The sequence below is a fragment of the Crinia signifera genome, chromosome 6 (genome assembly GCF_055691185.1).
Source record: "Crinia signifera chromosome 6, ASM5569118v1, whole genome shotgun sequence".
Lineage (NCBI taxonomy): Eukaryota > Metazoa > Chordata > Amphibia > Anura > Myobatrachidae > Crinia > Crinia signifera.
Window position 1 is genome coordinate 36,775,512 of NC_139222.1, and position 27,862 is coordinate 36,803,373.

General features: G+C 44.4%; 1 protein-coding gene across 1 annotated transcript; it reads left to right on the forward strand.

Annotated features, from left to right (window-relative positions):
• Positions 1-132: 132 nt before the first annotated feature.
• On the forward strand, positions 133-27,862 carry DTX4 (deltex E3 ubiquitin ligase 4). The gene is made up of 8 exons (XM_083146003.1): positions 133-1,288; positions 13,501-15,342; positions 15,796-15,948; positions 16,973-17,034; positions 18,380-18,481; positions 20,201-20,362; positions 21,998-22,087; positions 24,456-27,862. The coding sequence occupies exons 1-8, from the start codon at positions 1,078-1,080 to the stop codon at positions 24,666-24,668; spliced, it is 2,835 nt and encodes a 944-aa protein (XP_083002129.1). The 5' UTR covers positions 133-1,077; the 3' UTR covers positions 24,669-27,862.

Below are 27,862 nucleotides of genomic sequence, written 5' to 3' on the forward strand. Positions count from 1 at the left end.
AGGCTCATTAAGGATTTGCAGCGCTTCTCTTGAATGCTTCTAAAAATTGAATGGAGATGGGGGGAGGGTGAGAAAAGAAAGGAGAGTGCTTGGGGAAGGGAAGCAAAGTACAAGGGAGTCATACAGAGAGGAGCTGGGAGTGTGTGTGTGTGTGTGTGTGTGTGTGTGTGTGTGTGTGTACAGTGAGTGTGTATAGTATATAAGTGTGTATTTGTACAGTGTGTGAGTAATGTGATTCTGATTGTGTGTGTGTGGCTGTGTGCTCCAGTGTGTGAGTATATAAGTGTGTGTGTATGTTTGTGTACAGTGCAAATGTAACAGTGCAAATAGAGAACAGGACTTTGAGACTGCTCCAGAAAGCAGAAATCCTTTGAGGAGATCTGAAGACAGAGTTGGCAACATACAGAAGACTTCAAGTTGTTTCTAGAGACAGATAAGAGTGAGGTGAAAGGGGCAGGATTTGGGAGGGGTGATTGATCATTAATAGTATACAAAGGGACCCATAGGTCTGGGAGATGTGTCCCTAGGGGGGGAGGAGGAGGAGGGGCACTCAGGGAAGTAGATGCCAGAAGAAAGAAAGAAGGATCCCCCTCCTCCTTCTCCTTCCTTGGAGAGGCCTCCCAGTCCCAACACAACACCCAAGCTGCAAGGGACACACAAGGCACTGGCACTGGCAGGGGACTGTCACTATACTAACCACTAGCACTGGAGCAGAAGGAGGATGATGAGGGTGGGACTAGAGGAAAGGAGGGTGAGCTGAAGGTGAGAGAAAGTATTGCAGAAGCAGAAAGAAACTGAGTGAGGTCTGAGAGAGCAGTAAGTGATATTAGAGAGGGATAAGTAGGGCACACGGCAGCCTGGCACAGGGACATCTGAAGGACTGAGGATCACCCAATCACTGGCCTGGCAGCAATGTGTCCCTCACCTGGACAGATCCCCTGGAGGAGCTGCTAGTGGTTTCCTGAGCTGGGACTGTCAGCAGGACAGGGTTCTCCCCTCCAGAGCTATTTAGGGGACCGATCCTCTCCCCAGCAGTGCGCGCAGGGAGCCCAGCCCCGACTGAGGAGCACCCCGCAGATGATGCTGGACAGGGGCAAGGTGCTGGTCTGGGAGTGGCAGGATGAGGGCTCTCTCTGGAAGCCGTACAGCCCGCAGGTGGCACATTACATCGAGCAGGTGCTCCGGGAGAACCCCCGGGCCAGCTCCGTCAGCCTGGGGGAGGCAGATGCCAGCCTGACCCCCTATATCCTGGACTTGATCTCCATGAACCAGTTCCGTCTGGACACAGGTGAGTGATGTCCCGGCGGCCGCATGCAGGGGGTGGGCATGTGCAGGTGTGTTGGCTGCAGCAGCGCGGTGTGTGTGTGTGTGTGTACGGCAGGTGCGACTGTGCCAGCCAAGGATCCAGCGCCGCCTCTGCCCAGCTATATGGAGTGGGCTATGGGCTTATTATAGGGGGGAGATCGGGAGCAATAAGTAATATAGAGATTACTGTATAGTATAAGTATCTGATAGGAGTCAAAAATTGTGCAGCTTTTCTTTTGTTTGAGTGCTAGAGAACTGTCTAGTAGTGAGTAGATCTTAGATGCAGAGAAATCACATGTACAATGGGATATTATAGGCATCATGCCACTGGACACCTATAACATGAAATCACTATGGTGATGGATCTCTATAACATTACAATTGGGCAATGCATATCTACAGGATGGACCATGACTGGGTTTGATCATTATGTCGACCATAGTAAGCTTGACATGCATTAGGTTGACCACTGAAGGTCGACACTCAAAAAAGTCAACATGGCTTTAGGTCATCAGGTCGACACACACACATTAGGTTGACATGGGTTTTCCACGTTTTTTGTCCCAAATGTCGACACAGTCAACATGGCTACGCTCGGCACACTATTTTATTTCTCCCTCTACGCCCTAGTGGATGGTAGGGCATGAGATACCGCCTGTCGGCACGTCAGCTCAAGAAAAAACATGAAAAACCCCATTTTCCACCTTTTGACTGTCGACCTTCCCCCGTGTCCACCTTACTATAACAGCATTTTCAATGTGACGTCTATGCACATTGCATAAACTGCACCACATGTAAATGAGAAAAGTGTGATGAAGCTCTAAGTGAAGACATGAGACTAGAAAGTGCTTCAGGCATCCTGGACACAAAGACCTGATCTGTTTATGTGATCGAGACCAGAGAGGGAACAGAAGATGGATGATGATGACATTAGAGCTGCTTAGCCTGTAAAACACTCAAGTCGCCTCAGTAAACAAAAATCTACCCTGAAAAGCTGGATATTTCACAGCTGCGTGTCAGCGGATTTGTCCTGTGCCTCCCCCTGTAGCAGCAGATGGACAAACTTGAAAACAAGAAAAAATGTCTGTACTTTCCGTTATTCAAGATCCCGGGCTGTCTGATGAATTTTGCACTGTTCCCAATTAGACACGCAGACATGAATCAGTAGCAGTGATAATGGCGAAATTGTTCGCCCTGACTTATTTTTGGAGGGGTGGAAAATCTTCTCATCATGATGGGAACAATGTGACAGTGTGTACTGCTGATTACTGGAGGGAGATGGCTTCGGCGATGGGAAAAAAAATAAGTCCGCCCTTTAAAAATACTTTACCATAAAGTAAAAGGTATAAAAAACAATAACACCCAGAACAGGAGACAATAACACTAATTCATTAAGCAGACAATGGCGTCTTTGTTTCTCTGTATCTATTTACCTGTTGATGTAACCTTTACCAGCTATGACAATATTGGGCATTTGGTGGAACGGGTATTTTTCCATCACTTGTAGACAGAATGAGAGACAGACGCTGTTTGGTTGCCGTGGGCAACCACCATTTCCATTATAAGAAGCTATGGCAAATTTGCCGATCGAGGTGGAGATGAACTGGGCCATAGATGATTGTGCATTGAAGTAAATGTGTATATTTGCCCATAGGTACAGTTCAATCAAATGTCTGATATATCGCATTGGTGGATGTGTACCCCCGATTTATCGGTCAATGAGGGAGTTCACAGACCTATCACGTTAAACCTGCACCACAGCCAATATATCTACAGGTATATCGGCACGTCTGGTTGTGTGTAAGGACGGTCCGCACTTGCTGCAGGGATGGACATGTGGGATAAGCCCATTTAAATGCCTGCTCAGTGTTGACATTAGGCACATCACATTGGACAAATTATTGGTAAGTGTGTATGCTGCCTTTTGGCAATCGTCCGATAGATTGGTGGATCGGCCGAACACCGATCCAACTGCCAAGCATGTGCCCAGCATTACCTCCTATAATTCATTTTGCTGAGGTGCATTGCAAGGTACTTTAAGCTCAGTTTAGGAATCTTTGAATAGCGGGGCTGGCTGTGGTTGGGTTGCCAAGTAATGGTACCTTGGCTAATGTAGGGTACACACCAGGACGACCCGCTCACGATGCACTTTGTGAGCGGGTCGTCAGTGTCTCGTCCGACCCGCTCACGGTGACGCGGGGGGGCACGACCCGCTCACGATGTGCACCGTGAGCGGGTCCGATCCGATGGCGACCCGCACCCGGCTGTATGGTCGTCATTGAGATCCTACCTGCAGCAGGTAGGATCTCAATAACGACCGACCGACCCGCGGGACCGCGCATCGGATCGGTATCGGTCCACACCAGGACAGAAAAGGGCCCAATCAGCACACAATCTACATCCAATTGGTCGGAATTGGATCTACATTGAGGGGATCCGGCCCTAGTCGTCCTGGTGTGTACCCAGCATAAGTCAGTGTTCACTTCAAGAGTCAACCTGCTGCGTCCCCCCCCCCCCCCCCATCGCTGCTCATATCCACCTACACCCAGGGACCAGTGATTAGTACTTCTTGTTGTCTTCTGGTTATCAGATCCTCTTCCAACTGGGTGACCCCCAGTGCTGTAAAGTGAGCTGTCACTTTACTGCACCACAGGTCGCAAAAGTGCAGAGTCCTCACCGGAGCACCAATCACTGGTCCCTGGATGTAGGTGAGTATAATAAAAAAAAAAAAATTATTGATTTTTTTTTTCACAGTGATCATCATGGGTGGCTGGGTCCCAGCACTATGCCTATGGCCAGAAAATGCTGTGCAGGGTCAGGCATATCACAGATACTGGGTGAAATTTAATAGGATGAGAGATTCAGAAAGTGAGAGATTTGGGAAGAAATCACCTGTTTTTTTAAAGCGGCAATCATTTACAATGCAAAACCAGTTTGATTTTGCAGTGTAAATGATTGCCACTTTAAAAAAACAGGAGATTTCTTCCCAAATCTCTCACTTTCTGAATCTCTCACCCTATTAAATCTCACCCACTGTGTTTAGGCTGTCTGGAGAGCCCTGTGATAACAACGCTATTTGAAGATAGCATTATTATCACAGGGCTCACAATTATGTTTTCTATTTCATTTATTTTTAAGTAAATTCGTCCAGATCATATTCCTCATTGTAAGTATGGGATATGAAAGGGTTTCCCGCAGGTTTTCACAAAAACTGCTTCAAAGCCCTTTAATACATTTAAGTGATACTAACATTATGCATTTCTCATACATTTTCACATTATTTTAGCAAAAAAATGGTTCATAAATCTGCACTTAGAAGCGCAAACATTTAGGGTCTGATTCAGGCCTGATCGCCATTTTCGCTCGGCTGCAAATTCTTTGCTATCCATTCGCACAGCCAGAGCATTCATTTTCAATTCCAAATTTATGATTTCACCATAGTGGCGCGGCGTCTGTCTGTTCACTGGCCGCTGCACATTCGCACCGCAGTAATCAGGTCTGAATCGGACCCTTAAAAAAATGTACTGTGCAGCAAAACTATGGGATCTATGTACTAAGCCTAGGTAAGGGAAAAAGTGGACGACAAAAAAGTACCAGCCAATCAACCGCTCCTAATTTTCATTTTACAGGCAGCATTTGAAAATGACAGTTAGGAGACGGTTGGCTGGTACTTTATCTTTACCCACTTTATATCATTTATATAGGGATTTGTTTTGTCACAAAGGTCTGCAGTGCTACCTGCAAATATGTACTACTGTCTGAAGGTTTTTATATTGGTTACAATGTAAGGGACACTTGCCTGTGTAATACGGTAAGCATATTGGATGTGTATACATAATATCCCAGACTGCCTCATTAGTAACCATGCTGTCTGTTAGATTACCCTAACCAGCAAACCCCCACGCCTATTAAAAATCATCTGTTTAACGCATTAGGGAAGATAATCCTCATCCCCACAGAGGATCTCCGATTTCACCCAAGATACAGATACTTTCACACAACAGGACCCCCAGTCTGGTGTTAGAACACAAACTGCTCATAGTGGCTGGCCTGGAAAAATGTCCTGCAGGGGTTTCTATCTGTTGGGTGTAATATGGCATTGGGAATTGTGTGTGTGTGTGTGTGTGTGTGTGTGTGTGTGCGCTGCTCATTGTTACCGGAATAAGGCTGTGGGAGTGAGTTGCAAGAAGCGCTGCCTAGACCCCAGCAGGAAGCCCTTGTCTCTAAAGTTATCTGTCTCTGTATGTCTGGGGTCAGGTTGGGGGTCTCAGACAGAACAGCTGTGTCTTTGTTACTCACTATCCCTCATGCCCTAAGCTCCCACAGCTAAGAGCCAGCTGTGTATAGATATAGACCGTGCTACACCACTTCACTGCAGGCACCTCTAGCTTCTTCTGCCCCTCTAGACCATGAATGTCCCTCAGAATCTCTTCTAGGTACAACAGAAACTGGGAACAGAGATCATGTTATCTGCCCTGTTCTTATTAACTTCCTCTATTTGGTATCGTCCTGTTCGTTTAACGTTAAAAGTAATTTATATAGTGGTGTAGCACACGTATTCCTCGGTGCTTTACAGAGATCATTCAATCATTAAGATTAGTCTATGTGCCAGTGGAGCTTACAATCCATATGGGGGTTGAAGTTTTAGCCATGGGGCTCCGACTCTATAGAACTCACTTCCCTGCACATATCGAGAGGACCCCTCTCTAGAAATCTTCAAAAACAGACTCAAGACTTTCCTGTTTACTCAAGAATTTCTGCAATTCCTTTAACCTTTTGAGGGCCAACTGAATTTGGTAAAATAGGTGTGAAAATATAGAAGCAAACCATTTATATTCATCAAAATGACCTGTAATATTTACCTTTTATATAGGAAATATTATCTTTTTTTGACACATTTTTTTATTTGGATTTATATAACAAATGTGAGTGACACTGGCATTTTTTAGATGTTGGCAGTCTCAAAGGGGTTATGTATAGTTTATGAAAAGCTTTTCTGTACTTCATTGTTCCTGTACTGTATTACATTCATTCTATCTGTTAAGCGCCTTGAGGCCTACTGGAGAAAGAGCGCTGTATAAATAAAATGATTATTATTATTATTCACAACCAGTTTTTTTTTTTTGATTGTGTGAGGTACAGTAACCCCTACAAGCCTGGGGACCACACAGCAATACAGCCTTAGTGGCAGATGTACTGAGACTTGGGGGCAGATGTATTAAACCTGGGGAAGTGATAAAGTGGGAGGTGATAACGCACCAGCCAATCAACTCTGAACTGTAATTTTTCAAAGAGCTGATTGGCTGTTACGTTATAACCTGTGTTAACCCCTGTGTTTCCCAGCCATTGGGAGGACAGTTGACGTCAGCAGCGGCCTCCTCACCTCCGTCTTCAAGTAAGTCAAGTCGACTTATTTTCCCACCTGTGTGCACGGCTGCACACGCATTTGCAGCTGTGCACAGGAAGGAGGGAGGGAGCGGTCACCTGCTCGCTGATCTCCAAATACTCGCAGCCCAGGGAACAGGTCTGTATGGCGCCCTCTATGTCTATACTTTATCACTTTCCAAGGCTTAGTAAATCTCTCCTTTTAAGCTGGGTACACATTAGACGATGACTTCGAACGATATGCACGACAACGATAGTGATAACTATACTTTTGTGCGTATCGTTTAGAGTGGGTGGGTCGTAATTGACCCTCGCTGTCATCTGTACATACAGTAAAATCCTTATCCGTGATGTCCACTGTCACTGATACCTATATTTAGAGGAGGTTCTCACGTATGTAATAATGAAGTGACTGGACGTCAGAGAAGCCAGCTGGTAGACATTGCGGGTTATTCCACAAGGCCCTATCCAGATAACATATTTTTCCTTTCCGTGACCTTTGGAAGTTGTAGGTATTTGCATCATGGGAACAGAGCGGTTCTATGGATGTCCAGTGACACAATTTGGATTTATATAAGAGAGCAAGGACACAATGGGATCATACCTGCCTTCTTCACTTGATTTCTGTGACAATACACCAGATTATTGAGTTTGTTTCTTTGTGTATAAGCATGTACCTGAGCAGTCAGCGCCGTGGTCCCTGCAGTGTATGGGAAGTTAGCGGTGGGGTCCCAGCAGCAGATGGGAACTAGCAGTGGTATTGGCTACTAGTTCCCATCCGCTGCAGGGACCCCGCCACGCTGACTTCCCATCTGCGGCAGGGACCCTGTCGCAGACCGCTGCAGGGACCCCCTGCCCGTCTGCGCTGCGCCAGCCTGCCTGCACTCCCCAATCCCACTGCCCAAGCACAGGGCGACAGGAGCCCCACAACGGTAGCAGTGCCGGTGTGGGGGCCTTTTATGTGTGGGGGCCCCGGGGAGACCGCCCCTGTCACCCCGTGCTTAATCCGCCACTGATTTACTACACAGGGATGGCAGACGTTAGCGGTCACAAATGGGGCCCTGTGTAGCTACTGCTTCGCATCTGCGCTTTCGTCATCTGCATCATAGATAAGTGTTCTGTTTCTGTAAATGACTGGTTTGCATTACCCCACCCCACCCCCCAACATGGAGTTTTGTGGTGCCTTACATATAAATGAAGATGATGATGGAGGTTATATTAAGCAGGCATACCAACGTGCCTTTATCAAACTCAGTGCATCTCGACAAGCCCCCAAATGGTCAACAGGGTCAAAAGGTAGACCAATGGTCAACAGGGTCAAAAGGTAGACCGTGCTTACTTTATAGAGTCAACATGACTGGTTGACACACAAGTTGTTGTTGCTGGTTTTTTTTGCTTTTTTCCATCGGATGGTGTAATGGTTAGCATTACTGCCTCACAGCGCTGAGGTCATGGGTTCGATCCCCACCATGGCTGTAACTGTGCGGAGTTTGTATATTCTCCCCGTGCTTGCGTGGGTTTACTCCGGGTACTCCGGTTTCCTCCCACAATCCAAAAATATACAGATAGGTTAATTGGCTTCCAACAAAATTAACCCTAGAATGTCTGTGTGTGCATGTACATGTGGTAGGGAATATAGATTGTAAGCTCCACTGGGGCAGGGACTGATGTGAATGTTCAAATATTCTCTGTAAAGCGCTGCGTAATATGTATGCGCTATATAAGAAACTGTTAATAAATAAATAAATAATCTACATGGTTACAGGTTGGAATTGTTTCCTATGCCAAGCGCAGACCATTCATCTGTCATTTCATGTCGACCATACCCATTTTCACCTTTTGTACATGTTGACCTTTTCCATTTTGACGTTTTGCAGATTGACAATTTGGGGCCAACATATTGACTTTGTTCTTACTGTAGATCTATCGAACCAATCTATAAACACTTAGGCCTCATACCCAGTATCCATTCAGCTCTGTGAACGATTTTGTTAACGATACCGACGGCGCTCCCAGTGTACGATATAGTGCATACATCATTAACTATCTTGGTCAGCGACGTCACGCCTGCTGCTAGCATACATCGTTGACTATGCAGCAAAGATAACGACAGAGGGGGGGGGCTACTGATGCGTGGGAGTGTGCATCGTTAACAATATTAAGTGTTAAGTGATATGAACGATATATCGTTCATATCATTGATATATCGTGTAGTGTGTATGGGGCTTTAATGCTTATGTCACCTCTGTCATCCATAGAACGGCCCAATTGCCGACAATGGAGATCCGATGCCGCTAGTATTAAAATTCATTGTTAAATTGGGTCCTTGCTTGAAAAATGGCAGTTGGGAGCTGATTGTCCACTTTATCTCTCTCTTTAAGGTTTAGGGCCCGGTTTAGTTTTGTTCACTGGGTTGCGAATTCGCAGCTGGAGCGATAATCGGAGGATGGCACATGCGTTTGGTCCGCAGCGCACATGCTCCGGACGCCTGTGCTCGCAAGCTGTTTGATTGGCAGAGGGTGGCCATCTGGGGGCGTGCCACTGGCGTTTTCTAGGTGTTCTCTAGAAAACACAGGTGGCGCGTCCGTTCGGCGGCCCAGCAAGCGGGCCTGAATCGTGTCCATAGTACATAGGCACCTTGTTCCTTTGTATATGATCTCAGGCTTCTCAGTGGCTTCCAATATCCCTACACTTTAGAGTACAGTTTACAACACCTCAAGGGTGAGAGACAATGGTGCATTTGAGGAGCACCTCCTCCCATAATGTGTTATTTATACCCAGTCAGAAGCGTCCTCTGTAAGACAGAGCCATAAAGCCATTCCCCAGTTGTTACATACACCAATATCTGTCACTGTAGTATTCACCTCGATCTGTCAGAGCAGGCACCCAGGTCTCTTGCTCATTAAACATTAATTAGGAGGTGGGGAAGACTGACCCCCAGGCTCTGGTCGCTGGGGGGATACAATGGAATCTAGATGGGGGGAGTGACCAGCTGGGCTGTGAATGAGAGAGAGACAGATGCCCAGAGAGAGAAAGGCTGTTTGAGGAGGGGGTTGGTTTGGGTTGTGAGTGCACAGGGAGGCAAGAGATTTATTCACAGACAATAAGAATGAGAATTAATAATGTCCTGGGAATAGGGACTTTTCTCACAGTCCCCAAGTGCCCCTAACTGTTGCCCCCTGTCCGAGTGACACTCTCCTTTTGTGGGTGAGACGTGACATGACGTTAACAGCTAGGCGCTGTCAGATGACCGTCCTTTATATTGGGAAGAGCTCATGTACCCGTTCTGATCACTTTGCCCGACAATGGCTGCTTTATACTTGGATATATCTGGTGTGATTGACAATGACCATAAAAAGTACATTGTATAACATCCAGTGTTGGACATTTTCATCAGATTAGGAGATGGGAACGTCCTAATTGTACAACATCCTCTTTTCTCTTCCCCATTCTCTATTGTAAATTGAAAAAAGTGCTGAGCGACTGCAAGATTTACTTCCCTTCAGAATCCCTTTAAATAGAAGAAGCCAAGCATTGCCTTATTGAGCAAAGGCGTCATTCCATCATGTAGCCACTGGGGGCAGTGATGAGACTGTGGCTCATGTTCCATTACACAGCTTTTTATATGAGAAGTTGACATGGCAGCTCACATTCATGTAATTAAAACTGAAGAGGATTTTTAGAAACTGCACTTACGGATCACTTCCTTTTCATCTTGAAATCCTGTAGATTTGTTAGATAGTAATTGGTTTTCTATTATACAGTTTCAGTTACTCTAAAGGGGGATTCAATTAAACGTGTTAACCCGCTTGTAGGGGGTCAATGTGGCTAAATTCAACTTATAGCGACATGCTGCTATAGGGTATGGGGTCATGGGGTTAATTAAAGTCGACAAACATGGGGTCGACCACTAGTCGACAGTGCTAAAGATGACACATGAAATAGGTTGACAGGGCTAATGTTGACAGGGTTGGAAGGTTGACACAAGCATTAGTTTGAAAATGGGAAGGTCGACATTAAAAAGGTCGAGTTTTTCACTTTTTTTTGTCGTGAATGATGACATGGTCGACATGGGCACGTCTAAGGGGAACCTGCGAATGCACGGTCGTTCGACAGTCGCTCGAAATGGCAGCTGAGCAATGGGGTCTGAATCATACCCTTTGTCACAGAGGCAGAGTCTGCTAGTACTCACTTAGAGCCAGATGTATTAAGCTTCAAAAAGTGATAAAGTGGGGAGTGATAAACAACCAGCCAATCAGCTTCTACCTGCCATGTTACAGGCTGGGTTTGAAAAATGACACCTAGAAGCTGATTGGCTGTCTGTTTATCACTCTCCATTTTATCACTTTTTGAAGCTTGATACTGTACATCTGGCCCTTAGTGCTGACTGCTAGAATAAGGAGGGGGCTCAATACTGCAGATTTGTTCTTTTCTCTCTTGCCACCAATATACACACTTTTGGGGTACAGGCTGATTTTCCCCATTCTCCCACCCCGTTAATACAGCTAATATCTTATAAAAATGACCATACAACCCCCTTAAAAATTAATCTGCTATGAAAAAAAATAAGTTTTGTGTGCCATTTCTAATGGAACACTGTAATCTGATTGGTCGGTGATGTTGTGCAAGCATTTTGCTATTCTGTCATTGGTTACCACTGTTCTTCTGTGACCTCTTCGCGGCCAATTCAGATGTGCAATGGGGGGGGGGGGGGGGGTTTGCAAAGTATGTACAGTGCTGCATAAATTGGCAGCACTATATCAGTGAGTGATAATAATTAGGTGTAATAAATACGACAGCAGACATAGAGAAATAACCCATCATGTGCAAAAAACCCATCTGTGCCTTACAACACAAAAGACATAATAAATACAACTCTAGTAACTGTAATTGTAGCTCTGATCTCTGAATAACAATAGAGGGTTTTTTTTCCCTTGGTCTTGGGAGAATGTTACTTTGTCTTTTCTGTCCCTGTGAAAGAAAAAACCCCATAAGTTCCAGAGGAAATTATGCGAGTGGCCCTTTTAGTACTTTACCCACGCTAAACAAAGGGCCGCCCTTTCTTTTCATCGAGGAGGCTGTCCGCTACAGTTCTCAGGCTCATTCAGAAGTTCAGTATTTTAAAGGGAACAATACCGACTGAAGTTAGGGCAGCTGCCAGTAAGCGAGATATCCGTATACTGTCCAAAAGGTTCAATGTTCACAGAATAAAACTTTATTATAAGTGTGACACAAGTACAGTATGTATAAAGTTGTATTTATTGAAAAAAAAAAGAATATAGAAACACCAAAAAAAAAAATAGGTAGAAATCGGTAACACGGATAAATGTACTAATAATAAGCCAAATGGTATCTGGATGGCCGAAAGACAATGGACCCGATTCAGACCTGATTGCTGCTGAGCCAATTTGCACAGCGGCGGATTATCGATGAACTGCTCATGCGTATGGGCCCTCATTCTGGTTCATGCGCGTTCGCACAGGGGAGCGATTGTTCTGTGCATTTATGTGCACGTGCAGCCTCTTTGTGCAAACAGGCGCGGTAAATTGATTAATCGACAGCCTGTTCGCACGCAGCAGTGCGGATGGAGGAGGCGGCAAACATGGGCTGCGCCCATAAGAACGCCCATGAAATATGGGTGTTCCTGAGAAAATGCTGGGCATTCTCATGGATCGCTATGGGGAGCTTTCACACTGCAATAGTCGGGTCGCTCCCGGGAAGGACCCATATCCCGATCCCGGGTGGGTCCTGGCATTTGCGGTCTGAAGGGGTATGAGTCAGGTGGCCCGTTATCAGATTGATGCAAGCAGGAGGGGTCTAGGGGTGCAATTTCTTCAATAAAAAATGCTCAATCCCATGATTCCCAGGATTGGCCTCCCTAATAAAAAAATAAAAAACCCGCCCCCCCCCCCCCACCCCCACATCGGTACATTTACTTACATGGGTGGGCGGTACAGTCGGGATGCAGGGCAGTGGTGCATATGGGTGCCGCCAGGAGCATGCGGGCAGCAGTGGTGCATATGGGTGTGGCCTGCACAGCATGACCTCTGACCAAGTCACGCTGTGCAGAGTTGAACGCTGGGGTCGGGAACAGCTGGGGCAGCTTCTGAGCAAGTGCTCAGACACTGCCCAGCATTAGACTGCGCATCCTGGGTTTGAAAACGCCAATCCCGTGATTGAAATCCCAGCAATTTTAGCGCCGGATCCCACACTCCACAACCCTCCAACTTGGGCCTAGTTTACGGAAGCAAAATCCATTTTTTTTTTCACTATATTGTCACCTTTTTTGAGGAAATAAACAAGATTAAAGATATGTTCTAAAGGTGCACTATCTTTCCTTTTCTTGCATTTCAAAAGTTACTATATGCACTCTACCTTATTTTTGAGAGAGTCTGTCCCACATGGCGGTTCTCTGACTTTAGAGTTTTTTGTCTTAATATAAATACCACAGTACTACTTTTCTACTATCTTCGTATGTATGAAAATCACAGTAAAATATGATGAAATCTTTCTTGAAGTTTTACGGTGAACAAATGTGTCCTTGTGTATCTACGGAATTCTTACTGTATTTTATTCAATGTGGATGCCTATTTCTTATTTCACTCTTCAACATTAAATTGCAGGTCTAGAATAGAATAAGATTATTAAAATTGGTAAATGGATTTCCATTTACCACTTAAATAACAAACAGGAGGAAAATGTAAGCGCTATTGTGTTTGTGTGAATTGAACCAGTTTTGTACACCACTGAATTATAGAACGCACCATATCCAATGAAATGCATTGACCATTTCTTCTGTTTCTCCCTCAGGAACCCTGTATCCAGTCAGGAGAGTGAGTTTTCCTCTTTCCGCTGCCCCAGGGCAATGCATAGCATGGGAATTTGAGGAGCTTCCAGGAAAATGGGTCCCTTTTGAAACCCGACTATCCGTCTTGATCCAGGAGGCCTTAGAAAGACAGCAGTTGGGTGTTCGTCTTGGTGAGCCTTGCAGTGGATCCCATGTATGTTTCCAGACTATGACCCAAATACAGTTCCCCTCGCAGAAGAGAATTAGAGTGCGTGCTCGGGCCCAGAAACCCTATCCCACTGTCGGCATCAAGCGCCCTCCAACTGACTTCCAGGCTGCATTGGCCCAACATCTGAGTGGGAATATAAATTCCAGACATGGGACACTTAATGCTTATGGAAGTCCTGTGAACTTCAGCAAAGGACTACCAAATTTCAACCAGGGACTATTGAATGCCAACTATGGACTTGTGAGCTCTGACCGAGGTGTTCCTAACTACAACCAAGAACTTGTGAACTTTAACCGAGGACTAGTAAACATCAACCAAGGACTAGTGAACCCCAACCAGGGAATATTTAACTCAAACCATTTATTAGTTAACTCCAACCCACCAACTGGCAACTCTCAACAGAGGAGAATGAACTGCAATTACGGCTTAGCTGATGGTAGCTGCACCTTGGAAAATACAAATAATGAATTAATGAACTCCAATCAGATCTTAATGAACTTTAACTCTGGTGTGGTAAACTTCAGTAGTGAACCATTGCACTCTCATCAAGGACTTGTGGATTCTAATGACCTACTAGTAAATTACCAAGATGTAGACAATACCAGCAACGAACTAATTAACTTTGATGCTAATGTGATAAGTCCAAGTTATGCCCCATCTTACGGCAAAACCACTGCACTGAACTACAGTCCCGAACAAGGAAATCCAAACCCAATGCTTTTTAACCCCAGTATTGGACTGCCAAGTACTAATCCTCAATGGGCACACATGAATTCTGACTGTAGGCCTGACAGTGCTAGCCCAACATTTGTGAGATCTAATTCTAGACAAGCAGATTCAAGAACTGGGCTGGTTAGGTCAGACTCGAATTACACAGCCATAAGACCTGATCTAGTAAGGTCCGAGTCGAGAACGACCGACTGTACAGCTGTTTTCAAAAGGTCCAATTCTAGATGTGAAGAATGCAGATCTGAAATATATATGCCAGATTCTAGATCTCAAGAGATTAGGCCTGAAATGTTCAGATCTGATTCTAGACCGAACGATTATAAGCCTGAATTTGTCAGATCTAATTCTAGACCTGCTGACTTCCGGCCTGCTTTTGTTAGGTCTGACTCTAAACCTGGATTTTCCAGATCTGATTCTAGGCCAGCTGAGTTTAGACCAGCACTGCTTAGATCTGACTCCCGGCATGACGAAACTGGATCTGTGCAAATGAGATCCGACTGTAGAAATGTAGGCTCCAGACCTGGGTTTGTTAGATCTTATTCTAGACCTGCAGATCCTAAGCCAGAACTATTTAGGTCTCCATCAAGATCTACTGACTCAAAGCCCGGGCTAGCTAGCCCCCATTCTGGACACAATCACTTCAGATCTGGTATATCAGGCAGAGGGCTATCTCGTTCAGTGTCACTCAGAGGAAGTAGAAGCCCCCCACCTTGCACGTGTCCACAGTGCCTCCTGGTGCAGAGTGTGAAATCAGCCAGCTGGCCTGGGCGACCGTCTGAGAAGTCACCAACTAAGGGACAATGGCATGACAGCCACCGAAGTGAAAGAGGCAGAAGCCTCACCAGGGTGCCTCCAGTGCCTCTCAGTAATATAGAAGGCTCGGGAATGATCTCACCGGCTTTGGCAGGTAATTAATATCATATTGAACAGAAACAAGTACATATGTGTGATCATAACATCTGAAGTTAATCAAAATGTGTTGCTCTTATAAATAGATCTGAAATTTTAAATACTTTCAATCTTATAAAAAAACATTGCCCCCCCCCCCCCCCCCCCACCTTTAATTTACTGTCTATACATATTGGGCGGCATTAAGAGGGGGTTTATTGGGCGAGGATGGCTTGTTTTCGGCGAGGATCGAGGAAAACAAGCCATCCTCACAGTTTAACAACCAGCGAGGTGGAAACAGGAAGTTAACGGGGGGTCAGTTGGAAACTGACCCGCGAGCTATGACAGCGAGCTATCGGCACTGCTCACCTTCAGAGCTCGCCAATTGTCATTGAATATACCGCATTGAGTTAATATGAAGCCCGGTGTAAGTGTTATACTATACATGTGACAACTCTTTGTCTTACATAAGGTATCAGTGGTCTCCTAATGAGTGCTGCAGGCCTTCCAGTCTGCCTGTCCATCCCTACGTCCCCTGTAATCTGTCCACCATCTGTAAAGAAGAAGGACCTTCGACCAGTGCCTGGTATCCAAGGAAGCAGTCGGAAAATCAGTAACCAGAAAGGTACGTCCCACTTCCACATCGTTATTTTGATATTATCAGCTCGTTCTCCTTACCACCTCATTTCTTTATTCATTTCCCTATCTTTTTCATTGTAAATATTTTTGTCACACAAAGAGTGGTCCTCTGAAAAATCAGAATACTGGTTGAGTCTCTCATATCCAAAATACGGAATATTCCAAAATACAGATTTACATTTTTTTTTTTAATGAGGGACTAAGATAGTGTGAGACCTCTGCTTTCCGGTGGTTCATATGCAGAAAATGAATTAAAATATTGTATAAAATATAAGGTGTATGTGACACAAATGCCTTCTGTGTTTAGACTTAGGGGCTCCTATCCCCAGGATATCTCATTATGTTATGCAAATATTCCCAAACTAGTTAAAAGCCCATCAAAATGACAGCTTTTGCAATGTACTTCCACTTTGAGCTGTGACAGTTTTTACTTTCACTTTCAACTTTTATCCCACAAACTCTCCGCCTCACCCCCCAGTCCCTATCTTCTCCTACTCCCTCTCTCCATATCCATCAAGTTTGAAACAGATCAGTGTCCCTGCAAAAATTGCTTTCATTTTCTGCTATGACATCTTTTTTTAGCACACAAAGGAGCAATTTGATCTGTCGAGTGACCTCTAGTGCTCAGTGGCGGTACTTCACCTCATAGGTGAGGGGTAGTTGGATAGATAGACTTACTGAGTCTCAGAGGGCACACCCCGTCTTAACTCCCAGTGCTTTCTCGTTGACTTTTTCCATTGTGCGCGCTTATTATTTGACAGGCCAGCAAATAAAAAAATAAACGAATAAAGCAACAGCCTGTACTGCCACCTACTGAGCACTGGGTGTATTGTTCTGAATTTTTTTCTAATTTCCATTTTTCTAGGCAGTATTTTGTATTATAAACATCTCATTGACGCCTTTTCAATTGTCTGAGCTTTTTTTTATTATTTTAACTCCCTTTTTATTATTATTATTTTTTAAAATATTGTCTATTCTCACGTATCACTTGTTTGAACCCCTTTTGATAGGTAAAAAGCCTGCGGAGATGATAAAACAATTCTTGCAAAGAGTACGAACACCGCCGTCAGAGGTATGAGTGTACTACCACTTTTTCCTAGTATGTGTACTGTTCAGGCCTGAGTGTAGATCACAGATGCTCTTTAAGCCAGAAGTGGTTGCTGTATTGCAGTGATAAAATGTATATCGGAAGCTCTAGTTGATTACATTGTTATGTATAGTAGACAATTCCTTTTCCTTTGCATCACACAGTGACATGCCACCAGTCTGTATAGCGCTGCTGGTCATGTGATCCACTCCCTCGACAGGGCATTACACCTCATATAACAAAGCAATGTTGGTAGAAGATATTTCATCTTGGGCAATGCCACAGGCCCAATAAATGCATAACAGAAACCCCCTCTTTATAAGTTGTAAGCTAGCCTTTCAGAGCTTTAGCTTTTACACAGAGAGGGACCTTAAGGATCCCTCCCCATGCAGTAGGTAATCTGTATCTGTAAATTGATCACATAAGCTATTTTTACTTTTTACCAGGACAAGTCATTAACATAGTAATGGAGAACCTTGGCACTCCAGGTGTTGTTGAACTTCACATGCCAGCATGCCCTGCTCAGTTTTAGCATGGCCAAATAGTAAAACTGTTGCAGGGCATGCTAGGATGTGTAGTTCTCCATCACTGCCCTATTAGAGCCACTGTCTCAGCCAGAGACAACTGAGAAATAGCCCCAAAAGTGCATTTGAGCTATGCAACGATCAGCTTTGCAACCTATCCTAAATTTCCTGGATTGCTAGACAGAAAGGGGTGTGGCTATGAACCCTCTCCCAATGCAAGGGCTGTCATTATAATGTGTTCCTGAATTTTTAGACAAAAAGGGACGGGGCTACCAGAATTTTCATTTTCCATTAATTTATTGTATATGTCTTTTAAGACTTGGATTTATGTTCTAAGTCTTGGAGCATCTGGCCCTGTATCATTTCTCTAATGCAGCCTAGAAAATGATAGACAAAATCTGATTGGTCGTAATGGGTAACATGACCAACATATGGAGATATTCAATCTCCCGCAGCCATCTCCAGACGGGGGAGATGGCTGCGGGGCCCTAATTAATGCTGTCTTCTGCCGAGTACGGCCGGGAAGTGACAAGCTCCCGGCTGCAGCTCGCCTCTTCCCAGCCACGCCTCCTTCTCGTCCCGCTGCAGGCGGGACATTGAATCCTGCCTGCAAACTCTCGGTCAAGCAGACCGAGAACGGGACAGGGTCATGGCTGTCGGGCCAGCCCGACAGCCGTGACCCAAGATTGAACACCCCCCTTAGTGTCACAATATTCCACAGTGCTGTACAGAATATTGTTTTGTAACTTTGCGCTTTGTGACTTTTGGATGAACTGACTGTAGATTTTTATATCTCTTGCACGCAGGACTGCACTTTGTGCAATCGGACTCTGGCCGAGGGTGAAATTGGCACGTTGTACAGATGCTCTCACACCTTCCATGTTCGCTGCCTGGCACCTCTGTACAAGGTACCACTTTTTTTTTTAACAGTTCAAAATTTCAAATGACTCTTAACTCAGATTAAATAGCTTGGTGTCTTCATTTTAATAAGAAGGCATACTATGATCAAAACAAACTGAGGGGCCTGATTCAGGTTTGTTATCAAAGCAAAGAAACACACAACTGGGCAAAACCATGTGCACTGCAGGTGGGGCTGATGTAACATGTGCAGAGGGAGTTTGATTTGGGTGGGGTGTGTTCAAACTGAAATCTATATAACAGTGTAAAAAATAAAGCAGCTAGAATTTACTCTGCACAAATCAAATAGCACATACCCAAATCTAACTCTGTCTACACATATTACATCTGCCCATGGTTTTGCCCAGTTGTGTGCTTTTTGGCTTTGAATTACTACAGCAATTGGTCCTGCCTAATAGAATTAATGGTAACAGTGTAAATATCATTACTTTACATAGTATGCTGCTTACATAGCAATTCGTGTGGTTGTTTGAGTGAAAGATACAATTCATTTTCCACCGCGAAATATTGAGTAATGTGTAACAAGTGTTCATCAATATTAAAGCCACATACACATTAGACGATCCCCACTGATGCCGGCATTAACGGGATCCTGGCATCATTAAGTGCATTTCTGTCGGGAAAGGGATCGACGGTGAGGAGCAGGGGCCATACTACAGCTGTGGCATGACCGTCACTGTCCCACCTGGTCCCCACCGCCACCGATATCAGTGTCGGCAGTGATCGCCTAGTGTGTATGGGACCTTACAGCTCCTACAAATCTTTATCTCCGTTTCAAAATGTCACAGGAGGGTGCGCAAAGTGTCTGTCTCTCACTCACACACACACACACACAAACACACACAGACTGCCATGCTTCAAGTGAAGGAAGATAATAGAAAGGGGGGGTATTTTGCAGTACAGTGTTCACTACATCATGCACCATGTGACTGTGGTTGTCTAGGTAGTCACATGACAAATTGGGATTATTTACACTAGAAAAGAGACGTTTAAGAGAAGACATGCTAAACATGTACAAATATATCAGGGGCCAATATAAGGAACTGTCAGGCAACCGTTTCACTTTGAGGAAGGACTCTAGGAAACATGAGTTTAGACTAGAGGAAAGAAGATTTCATTCCCTTAGAAGGAAAAAAAAAATTTGCGGTCAGGGCAGCCAAATTGTGGAACTCTCTTCCTGGAGGGGTGGTGTTGGCAGACACAATAAATACGTTTAAAATAAGGTTGGACAACTATCTATTGGGTAAAAACATCCAGGGGTGCAACCAAGAATCATAATCTGTCTTTATATAAATCAGAATACACAACGCATAATAAGGGATGTAGCAAATGGATCATACACACTAACCAAGGTTGAACTATGACACCAAAGAAACTCAGCATGATTATTATCTTTAATATCAGCCTGAAGAAACAAACCAAGGAAAACCTTTATAGCAAGATTCCTCTTATGACTCATCACCATGATAAAGAAACACAAACATGTTTTTCATGGTTTCTTGTTCTAAACCTAAATACAGCAAGCGGTATAAAATTATTATTACATTGTATTTATAAGGTGCCAAAAGTGGTTGGCAGCGCCGTACATATGCCAAATTGTATCTATTCCTTTTTTAAATGCTCAACAAGAAGCTTAATGAAATTTACTTTGAGAGTATGTAAATAAATCTTGTATTTTAATGCATGAATCTTGTGCTCTTTCATTCTAGGATGGTACTTTGCGCTGCCCTACCTGCCAAACACTGTTTGGGGCGAAAATAGGGTCACAGCCTCCTGGGAAGATGTCGTTTCACATCATTCCTCATTCCCTGCCTGGGTACCCAGATTGCGAGACCATACGCATTATTTATCACATCAGTCCTGGAGTGCAGGTGAGACCGTGAAACCAAGAATGCGTTTTGGGCCAAGTGGGTCAGTAAAAGTAGGAGCAAATCCAGATTGATGTGTAAATTTGCAACTGGGCAATACCATGTTGAGCAAGGAGCAGGGGTGTTAAATGTATGGACCTATTTAGAGGAAGAGGCGTCATGTTCTATAAATTGCACTATAAAAATTCACTGTATTTTTTCTATTTGCAAATAAATTGACCTTTATCACCATTTCATTGCACCATGACTTGTACTGTTGCACATAATAGTAACCAATCAGTTTTAAGTATAACTAGTATAGTCCATCAAAGTACAATTAGAAGCTCTCTCTGAGGTCTGATATATATCCCCCTCCCATTGCCCCAAATTTTCCCTTGGGGCCAGCATTGCACTGTTCCTCCTCTGGACCCAAGCCTCGCTTCATAGGAGCAATATCCCGGTCACCGGCCACATTCACTTCCACTGAAATAGCCAACTCTCATGCTACACATACACTTATGCGATCTGATTTGATGCTAGAAGAGGACGGACAGAGAGCAGCAGAGTAGTGTAGCGCTATAATGTAGCACTAGCAGTTGGCGGGGATCAGCGCGGTGGCAGAATTTGAAAAATGAATTAAAAACACTGGGTGGTCCTCTGATTGGCTGAGAGAGCTTAGCTAATCAGAGGGCTGCCCAGTGTTTTAAACAATCTTACCGCCACCACTGACCACCGCCACCCGCTAGTGCTCCTTCACAGTGCTAAAATACACAGGTGGACACCGGCAGCGGTCCCTCTGGCCCCCTCTCCCCAAACCCACCGCCGCCGAAAGCGTTCCCTCCGCCCCCCACCCCCGGATTGCATTTGAGCGATTGAATGTGGTTTAAAACCACATTCGATCGTTCCTGCAATTCGGTAGAGGCGACATTCGACGGCGGGCCCACGCATTGTGCCAAAAGGTCCCTAAAATGCACATACAATCATTCGATTTATCGAACAGATGTGGTCAAAATCTAATGATTGCATGCAATATCTCACCAGTGTATTTGTATGGCGCTGCAAAACACTTGTGGTGCCTTATAAATTAAATTATAATAATAAAGTGTATGGGCAGCATTACATACTGACATGGGTAGTAACTGGGTCTTCTGCTAGTCTGGTATACATTATCACACCATTGTTTTATTTCTCTTTGTTGTCTTCTCATCCACCAATACACTCTTGAGATCCTGGGGTATTTATCAAAGCTTGGAGAGAGATAGAATTGTGAATGATAGAGTACCAGCCAGTCAGCTCCTCTGTTATGTACTGTATGAACCCAATACTTGTTGTATATAAGGAGAGACAGGGATGGGGCATCTTACTTAGGGGTAGATTTATTAAGCTCAGTGAAGTGATAAAGTGTCTGGTTTTTATCACCGGTCAATCAGCTCCTACCTGTGAAGTTACAGGCTTAATTTGAAATATGACAGTTAGGAGCTGATTGGCCGGTGATAAAAACCAGACACTTTATCACTTCACCGAGCTTAATAAATCAACCCCTCAGTTCGATTGCTCGGTGCTAAGTAGTAATGATGTCCATTATACCATGAGTGCCATTCCTTGCCAGGATGCCAGATTGGACAGTGTCGTTTACCTTATTCTCCTCAACCTCCGTAGGGTCCAGGACAACCCCACCCAGGAATGAAGTACACCGCTCCAGACTTCCCTCTGCACTGTTACCTCCCGAACACGAAGAAAGGCAGAGAGGTAAGTTGGCTTCCTGATGTTTGGCTCCCAATCAATCCACCCAGGTTTTGGAAAGTGGGCACACCCAGAATAATGTAGGGCTGCAAACCTAGCAGTAATTTGTGGTTCTAGACCAGCCTTGAGGTACACTTAAGGTGCCCATACACTGAGGCGATTTCGGCCGATTGCGACCAACCGGCCCGTTAAATCGGACCAAATCATCCCTCCCTGACATGCCGTCGGGTCCGATGCGCGGTCCCGTGCGCACCGGACCCGACCAGGTGGTTAGACCGGCAGGCCGCCTGACCACCTGTTCCTCCTGGCGGCGAGGCGGGCGGGAAGCAGGGACGCATGCGATCTATCACAACGGATCACATTCGTCCCTGCTGCCAGGAAGGTCCCGGCGGCTCGCAGGCTGTCGGGTGTCCGTACACTGCTGCGAGACATCGCAGGCAGTGTATGGGCACCTTTAGAGTTACTGGTCTTCCATACAATTAATCATTTGATATCGGGGGAGATTTACTTATATGTGAGTTCTGTGTCACATGGGATGTTGTTTTGGGCAACCAAACAGACCAAATTTCCCCCATCATATCTTGTACAGGACACGTGGGGAGGTTGTCCATAGCAACCAACTTCTTATTATCATTTCTCCTAAAAAATTATATGTAGAATTTGATATCGCTCATTTTAGTCCTTATGAGCGATATCGCTCACAAAGATTATAGCAATTTCCCAAAATATAATATATTATAGTCACATTCCATCTGACATATATAAATGTTACCATAGCGATGTGGCCTTCTCTTCATATTACTTATAATATGTGGAACATTTTTCTTTAAACATAAGATCACATTGGCATATATTCAATGCCGTGGGCGAGCGGTGACTGCGAGCAGGACTTTTTGCTCGCAGTCACCGCTCACCCTGTCAGTATTCAACTGACCCCCCTCATACGCAAATTCCCCCTCGCTCCGTTTTTTGAGCGAGGGAGAATTGGCGTATGTGCCTCCAAAAGCTGCGAGAATCGAGGCTAATTACAGCGAGTTTGCTGCACTAGCCTCGGCTCTCGCAGTTTAGGGGAATCCTCGCCGTTCTGTGACTGCGAGGATTCCCCCGGAACGTTGCATAGTGCGAGCGGTCGGCGCGGGGGTTAAACTGCGAGGATCACTGGTTTTCTGCGATCCTCGCAGTTTAACCCCCTCGCCGGCCGCTCGCACCGGCATTGAATTCATGCCTTAGTATCTATATTGTCCATAGAAAACTAATAGATTTGTTTACCGGATTTACCTGACGCAATGTAAAGCAGGCATGTCCAAACAATGGCCCTCCGGCTGCTGTGATACTACAAGTCCCATCATGCCTTGCTGCTGTTTTGCTATTAGGGAAAGCTAAAACCATGGCAAGGCATGCGGGGATGTGTAGTTTCACAACAGCTGGAGGGCCACAGTTTGGACATGCCTGTTCTAAAGTATATACAACCTACAGCCCATGGTTATAATACTGTACTTAACCAGTGTTTTTTATTGTCATTATTTTTAGTCATGCCAAGATACTAAGTGTTTCATAATTCTCATGTAGCATGGTCTTCTGGAGCCACATCTCTTGCTATACTAACGTAGGCCTCAGAGAGATAAAATAGAAAACCAACTATCTCCAAACTTTGCAAACACAGCCGGTAGCATGGCAGTTAGGAATGATTGGCTGTTACTTTATGACAGAAGCTGATTGGTTGATTTGGACACTACTCCATTTTTTCGCTCATTCTTGAACAAAACCTACTGTATGTGATTTGACCAGTCCCGGCGCCTTTCATCATAGGACAGGCGCCGGGGATGGGAAGGCAGCGGCTCCTACCTCTGGCGGCAGGAACCCCCTCCCCCTGTCACCGCCTTCCCGTCCCTGGCGCTTGTCCTATGATGACAGGCGCCGGGACTGACGCATGCGAAGTACAAACATATGTACTGCGCGTATGGCCAGCTTCTATGGGCTGCTTCAGCAACAGCCCATAGAAGTAATCATGGTCGCGGCGCCTATACAATAAGTTACAGGCACCGGGACCAGCACATGCGCAGTACCGATATAGGTACTGTGCATGCGCATTTGCCATTTTTGCACGGCAGCCCACAGCAAGGCGTCCCGAAGGGAGGGAACACCTCCTTGGTGGTGCCTTGGTGGTGACTGGCAGGTCGGACTTCCAATAGGAAGTCACTGCCTGTCACAGTAAAGCCAGTGCAGTCTCACTACAGTGGGGGGGCTGCAGCCCATAGGTAAAAACCGCCACTGGATTTGACTGTTGAATTTTTTTTGTAATTGTTCCTCAAAATGTAAGATTTAAATACAATACATAATTCTAAAGAGGATTTTGTTTTTTGTTTCCTGGTAGGCTCTTCTTCTTTTAATTAAAGCCTGGGAACGTCGCCTCCTCTTTCCTGTCCACCCCTCACGTGTTCCTGGTGTTCCTGATTCAGTCTCCATATCCCGAATCCCACACAAAACCGAGTTTGGTTCCAACACTACTGGAAAAGGATTCCCGGATTCCCGCTATCTGGACAGTGTCTTGCGGCAGTTACGAGACTGGGGCGTGACTGGGGACTGACCTACTGGATCCAATGCCAGTGACATACCAGCATAGTTTGCTACATTATTTTCACCATGGTTACATTAACCAGTCATTGCTCAAGTATACGGTTCTCTGCTTTTAGTGCAGAAAAGAGTATTTACATTTGTATATATATATTTCTGTGTTTATAAATGTTTTTGTCCATTTAGAGTGTAGATTCTTTGTAGGTTCTGCCCTATTTAATAATTCAGTTTGCTATGAACAGTTGTTTTTTAGGCAGGTGGTGCCTGTTTGGGTGTGATATAGGGGTCCGACAGTTGGGATCCCGACAGTCATTATCCCAACGTCGGGATCCCGACTTGCCGGACCCAGACAGCATGGTGAGTGCAACTAAGCCCCTTGCGGGCATCGGTCGAGCCACCTATTCTATTCTCCCTCTATGGGGGTCGTGGACCCCCACGAGGGAAAATAGCCGGTGGCCGTTGGGAACCCGGCTGTCAGTGTTTTTGATAGTCGGGATCCCGACGTCGGGTGAATGCCTGTCCGGCACCCACCTGTTTTTGGTCAAGTAAACCTTTGTTTATAAAACCTAATTTTATAATAAAAAATGATTTGCTTTATCACTGTTCCAACATCCTCATGTATATTAACGTTCAGGCTTCAATGAAGCCTCGCTAATTTACAGTATTTGTATTTGGGGTTGCTATGGAAATCTGGATGCTTTCTGTGATGCAACCCGTTATTGTGGGTGGCCTCAGCCGTGGCTTGTTGCCTGTTGGGCCTGGGGAGGTGGGATTCTTACCTCTCTGGCGTGTGGGTGACGTGCTGTTTTACAACAGGCTAAAAGTGAAGAGATATCCTAAATATAAATGTTCCATAATAGCTTACGTTACAAAATGATAGATATTATGCTTTCATTAAGTCTTGAGAACCTGCAAAGAATTTATGCCGTTCTGTCAACTGCTTGACATTTGTCTGTCTCTAGGAGATGTACTGCTTTCAGTGTACTACGATCAGTTTATTTGATTAGAACCAAAATAAAATAAAATAAATGCTAATTACATTATAGTATACCAGTAAATCCTTTTATAAACATGTTCTCGGTTTCAGTTTTAAAGAGTAGATTATTCTTTTGTCTACAAGTTTAGACAGACGCAGGCTTAGGTGCCTCATAGTTATATTTGATATAATCAGCTGAACACAAATGTGCTATAAACTGTATTAAAAAATCCTATATTGACACTCGTTCAAATGCGTACTAGATCAGGGCTGTCCATCTTGCACCCCTTATATTCTACCAACATACTACAAATTGCACAGTATATATATTTTTACCAAAATATTATCATTATTTTTGCAGCACTGCCAACAGAATAGTTAACATGTTCAATTGAAAATCTTTTTACATGGTGCAAATATATATTTTCCACTTGCATAGAAATGACAATATGCAGGTAGTAGTCCTGACCAATTTGTGGCTCCCCCAGCTGCTTTGAAATTACGCATCCCAGCATGCCCTGCCAGAATTTTCACATTCTCTAGTAGCAAAAGGGCATACTGGGACTTGTTTTACAACACCTGGAGAGACATAGGTTGGCCAGGCCTGAAATATACTAAAAATACCCTGTGTTATACCTCAACTGGTCATGCAATAATATAATTGCCATGTGTGTTCCATAATATATCATTCTGGTCTGGCTCACTTGTGTGATATGAGAATTTTTTTCGGGATAGTAAAAGTAACACAGGTCTGCTCAATCAGTCCGCTGCTACTTATAATCAATGCAGGTGGGGGCAGCTGTAAAATGTGCAGAGGGGGTGTCCAAACTCGGATCTAAATTGCAGTGCAAAAAAATCAAGCAAGTGTGGGCTGCATGCAGAAGCAGACTGTATCTACCCTGCATGCAAAGAGAATAAATGTATTTGTACCCTTGGATCGCAGCACGTTTTGTCCAGGTCCTTGCTTGTTTGCTTTGCTCCCAACTCTGAATCGGTCCGAATATCTCTAGTCTCCTATTGATATAGGTTACTGCCTAATGTGTTGGTTTTCTAGTGATATAGGACATGATTCATGTTTTTATGTAAGGCGAAAAATAAGCAAACAACTGGGCAAAACAATGTTGCACTGCAGGTGGGGCAGATGTAACATGTGCAGAGAGATTTAGGTTTGAGTGGGTTGCAGTGTAAAAAAAAAAAGCTGAGTGGCATTTGTGGGCTACGTCCAAAATCAGCCAGTATTTACCCTGCAGAGAAAAACTATAAAACACCCAAATCGAATCTCTCTACAAGTGTTACATCTGCCTCACCTGCGGTGCAGCATGATTTTTTTATTTTTTTTGCTTTGTTTACAAATAGGAATCCGGACCATTGTTCCCTCTGATCACACATGACTGTAAGGCATAAGAGCTCTGTGTCGTGTCTCCTGAAAATAACCGTTTAAAAACGATGCTACATTTGTAGTAATTCCTTTCTTACTTGCGCTGATGTATTACTGTTTATACTACATTTGTGTATTTTGTGTAGTTACTCCTTATGGGATAAGGAGGTTTATGTATAAATCCTTTGGTTCAAAGGCTAATTCAAGAAGTCATATTAGACAACTTGCTAAGGTTACCAGAAATGTATTCTTTTTAGATTTGTCTACTTTGTTACACTGTGTGTGCATTTTATATTTCTCTGTATGTTTAAGAATTATTTTTTTACATTACAAAAAAAAAATGACAACTCTGAAAGTGAAAGACTGAATTTCGGAAAGATAATACTAAAAAACAATAATTAATCCAGGTCATGAAAGTAAAGATCTGGTTGTTTGGTTTGATTGCTAAATGATAAGAGCTGTCTAGTGTGTGAGAGATTTAAGAAACTTGGAGAGATTTAGTGTACCAACCAATCAGCTCCTAATTGTCATTTTTCAATCACAGCCTGTAAGATGACGGGAGCTGATTTGTTGGTACTGTATTTCCAAGCTTTGATAAACGTACTGTTGTGTTTCCTGCTCTTCAGAATGACTCACACTGCTATAGTGCTCATTGGCTGACCAGAGATTCCACACAGCCAATCCCATCTCATTTTATCTGTTATTCTGATTGGTGAATTTAGTAAAAAAAAGTGTTCAAGTGATGTCACCAGATCTCTGTTTCATCACCAGCTAGAGGCTATGTGAGTGTTCTGAAAATGACAGTAAACTGTGACTGCTTTTAGATGGTTAATTGTATCTGATATTAAAGAGA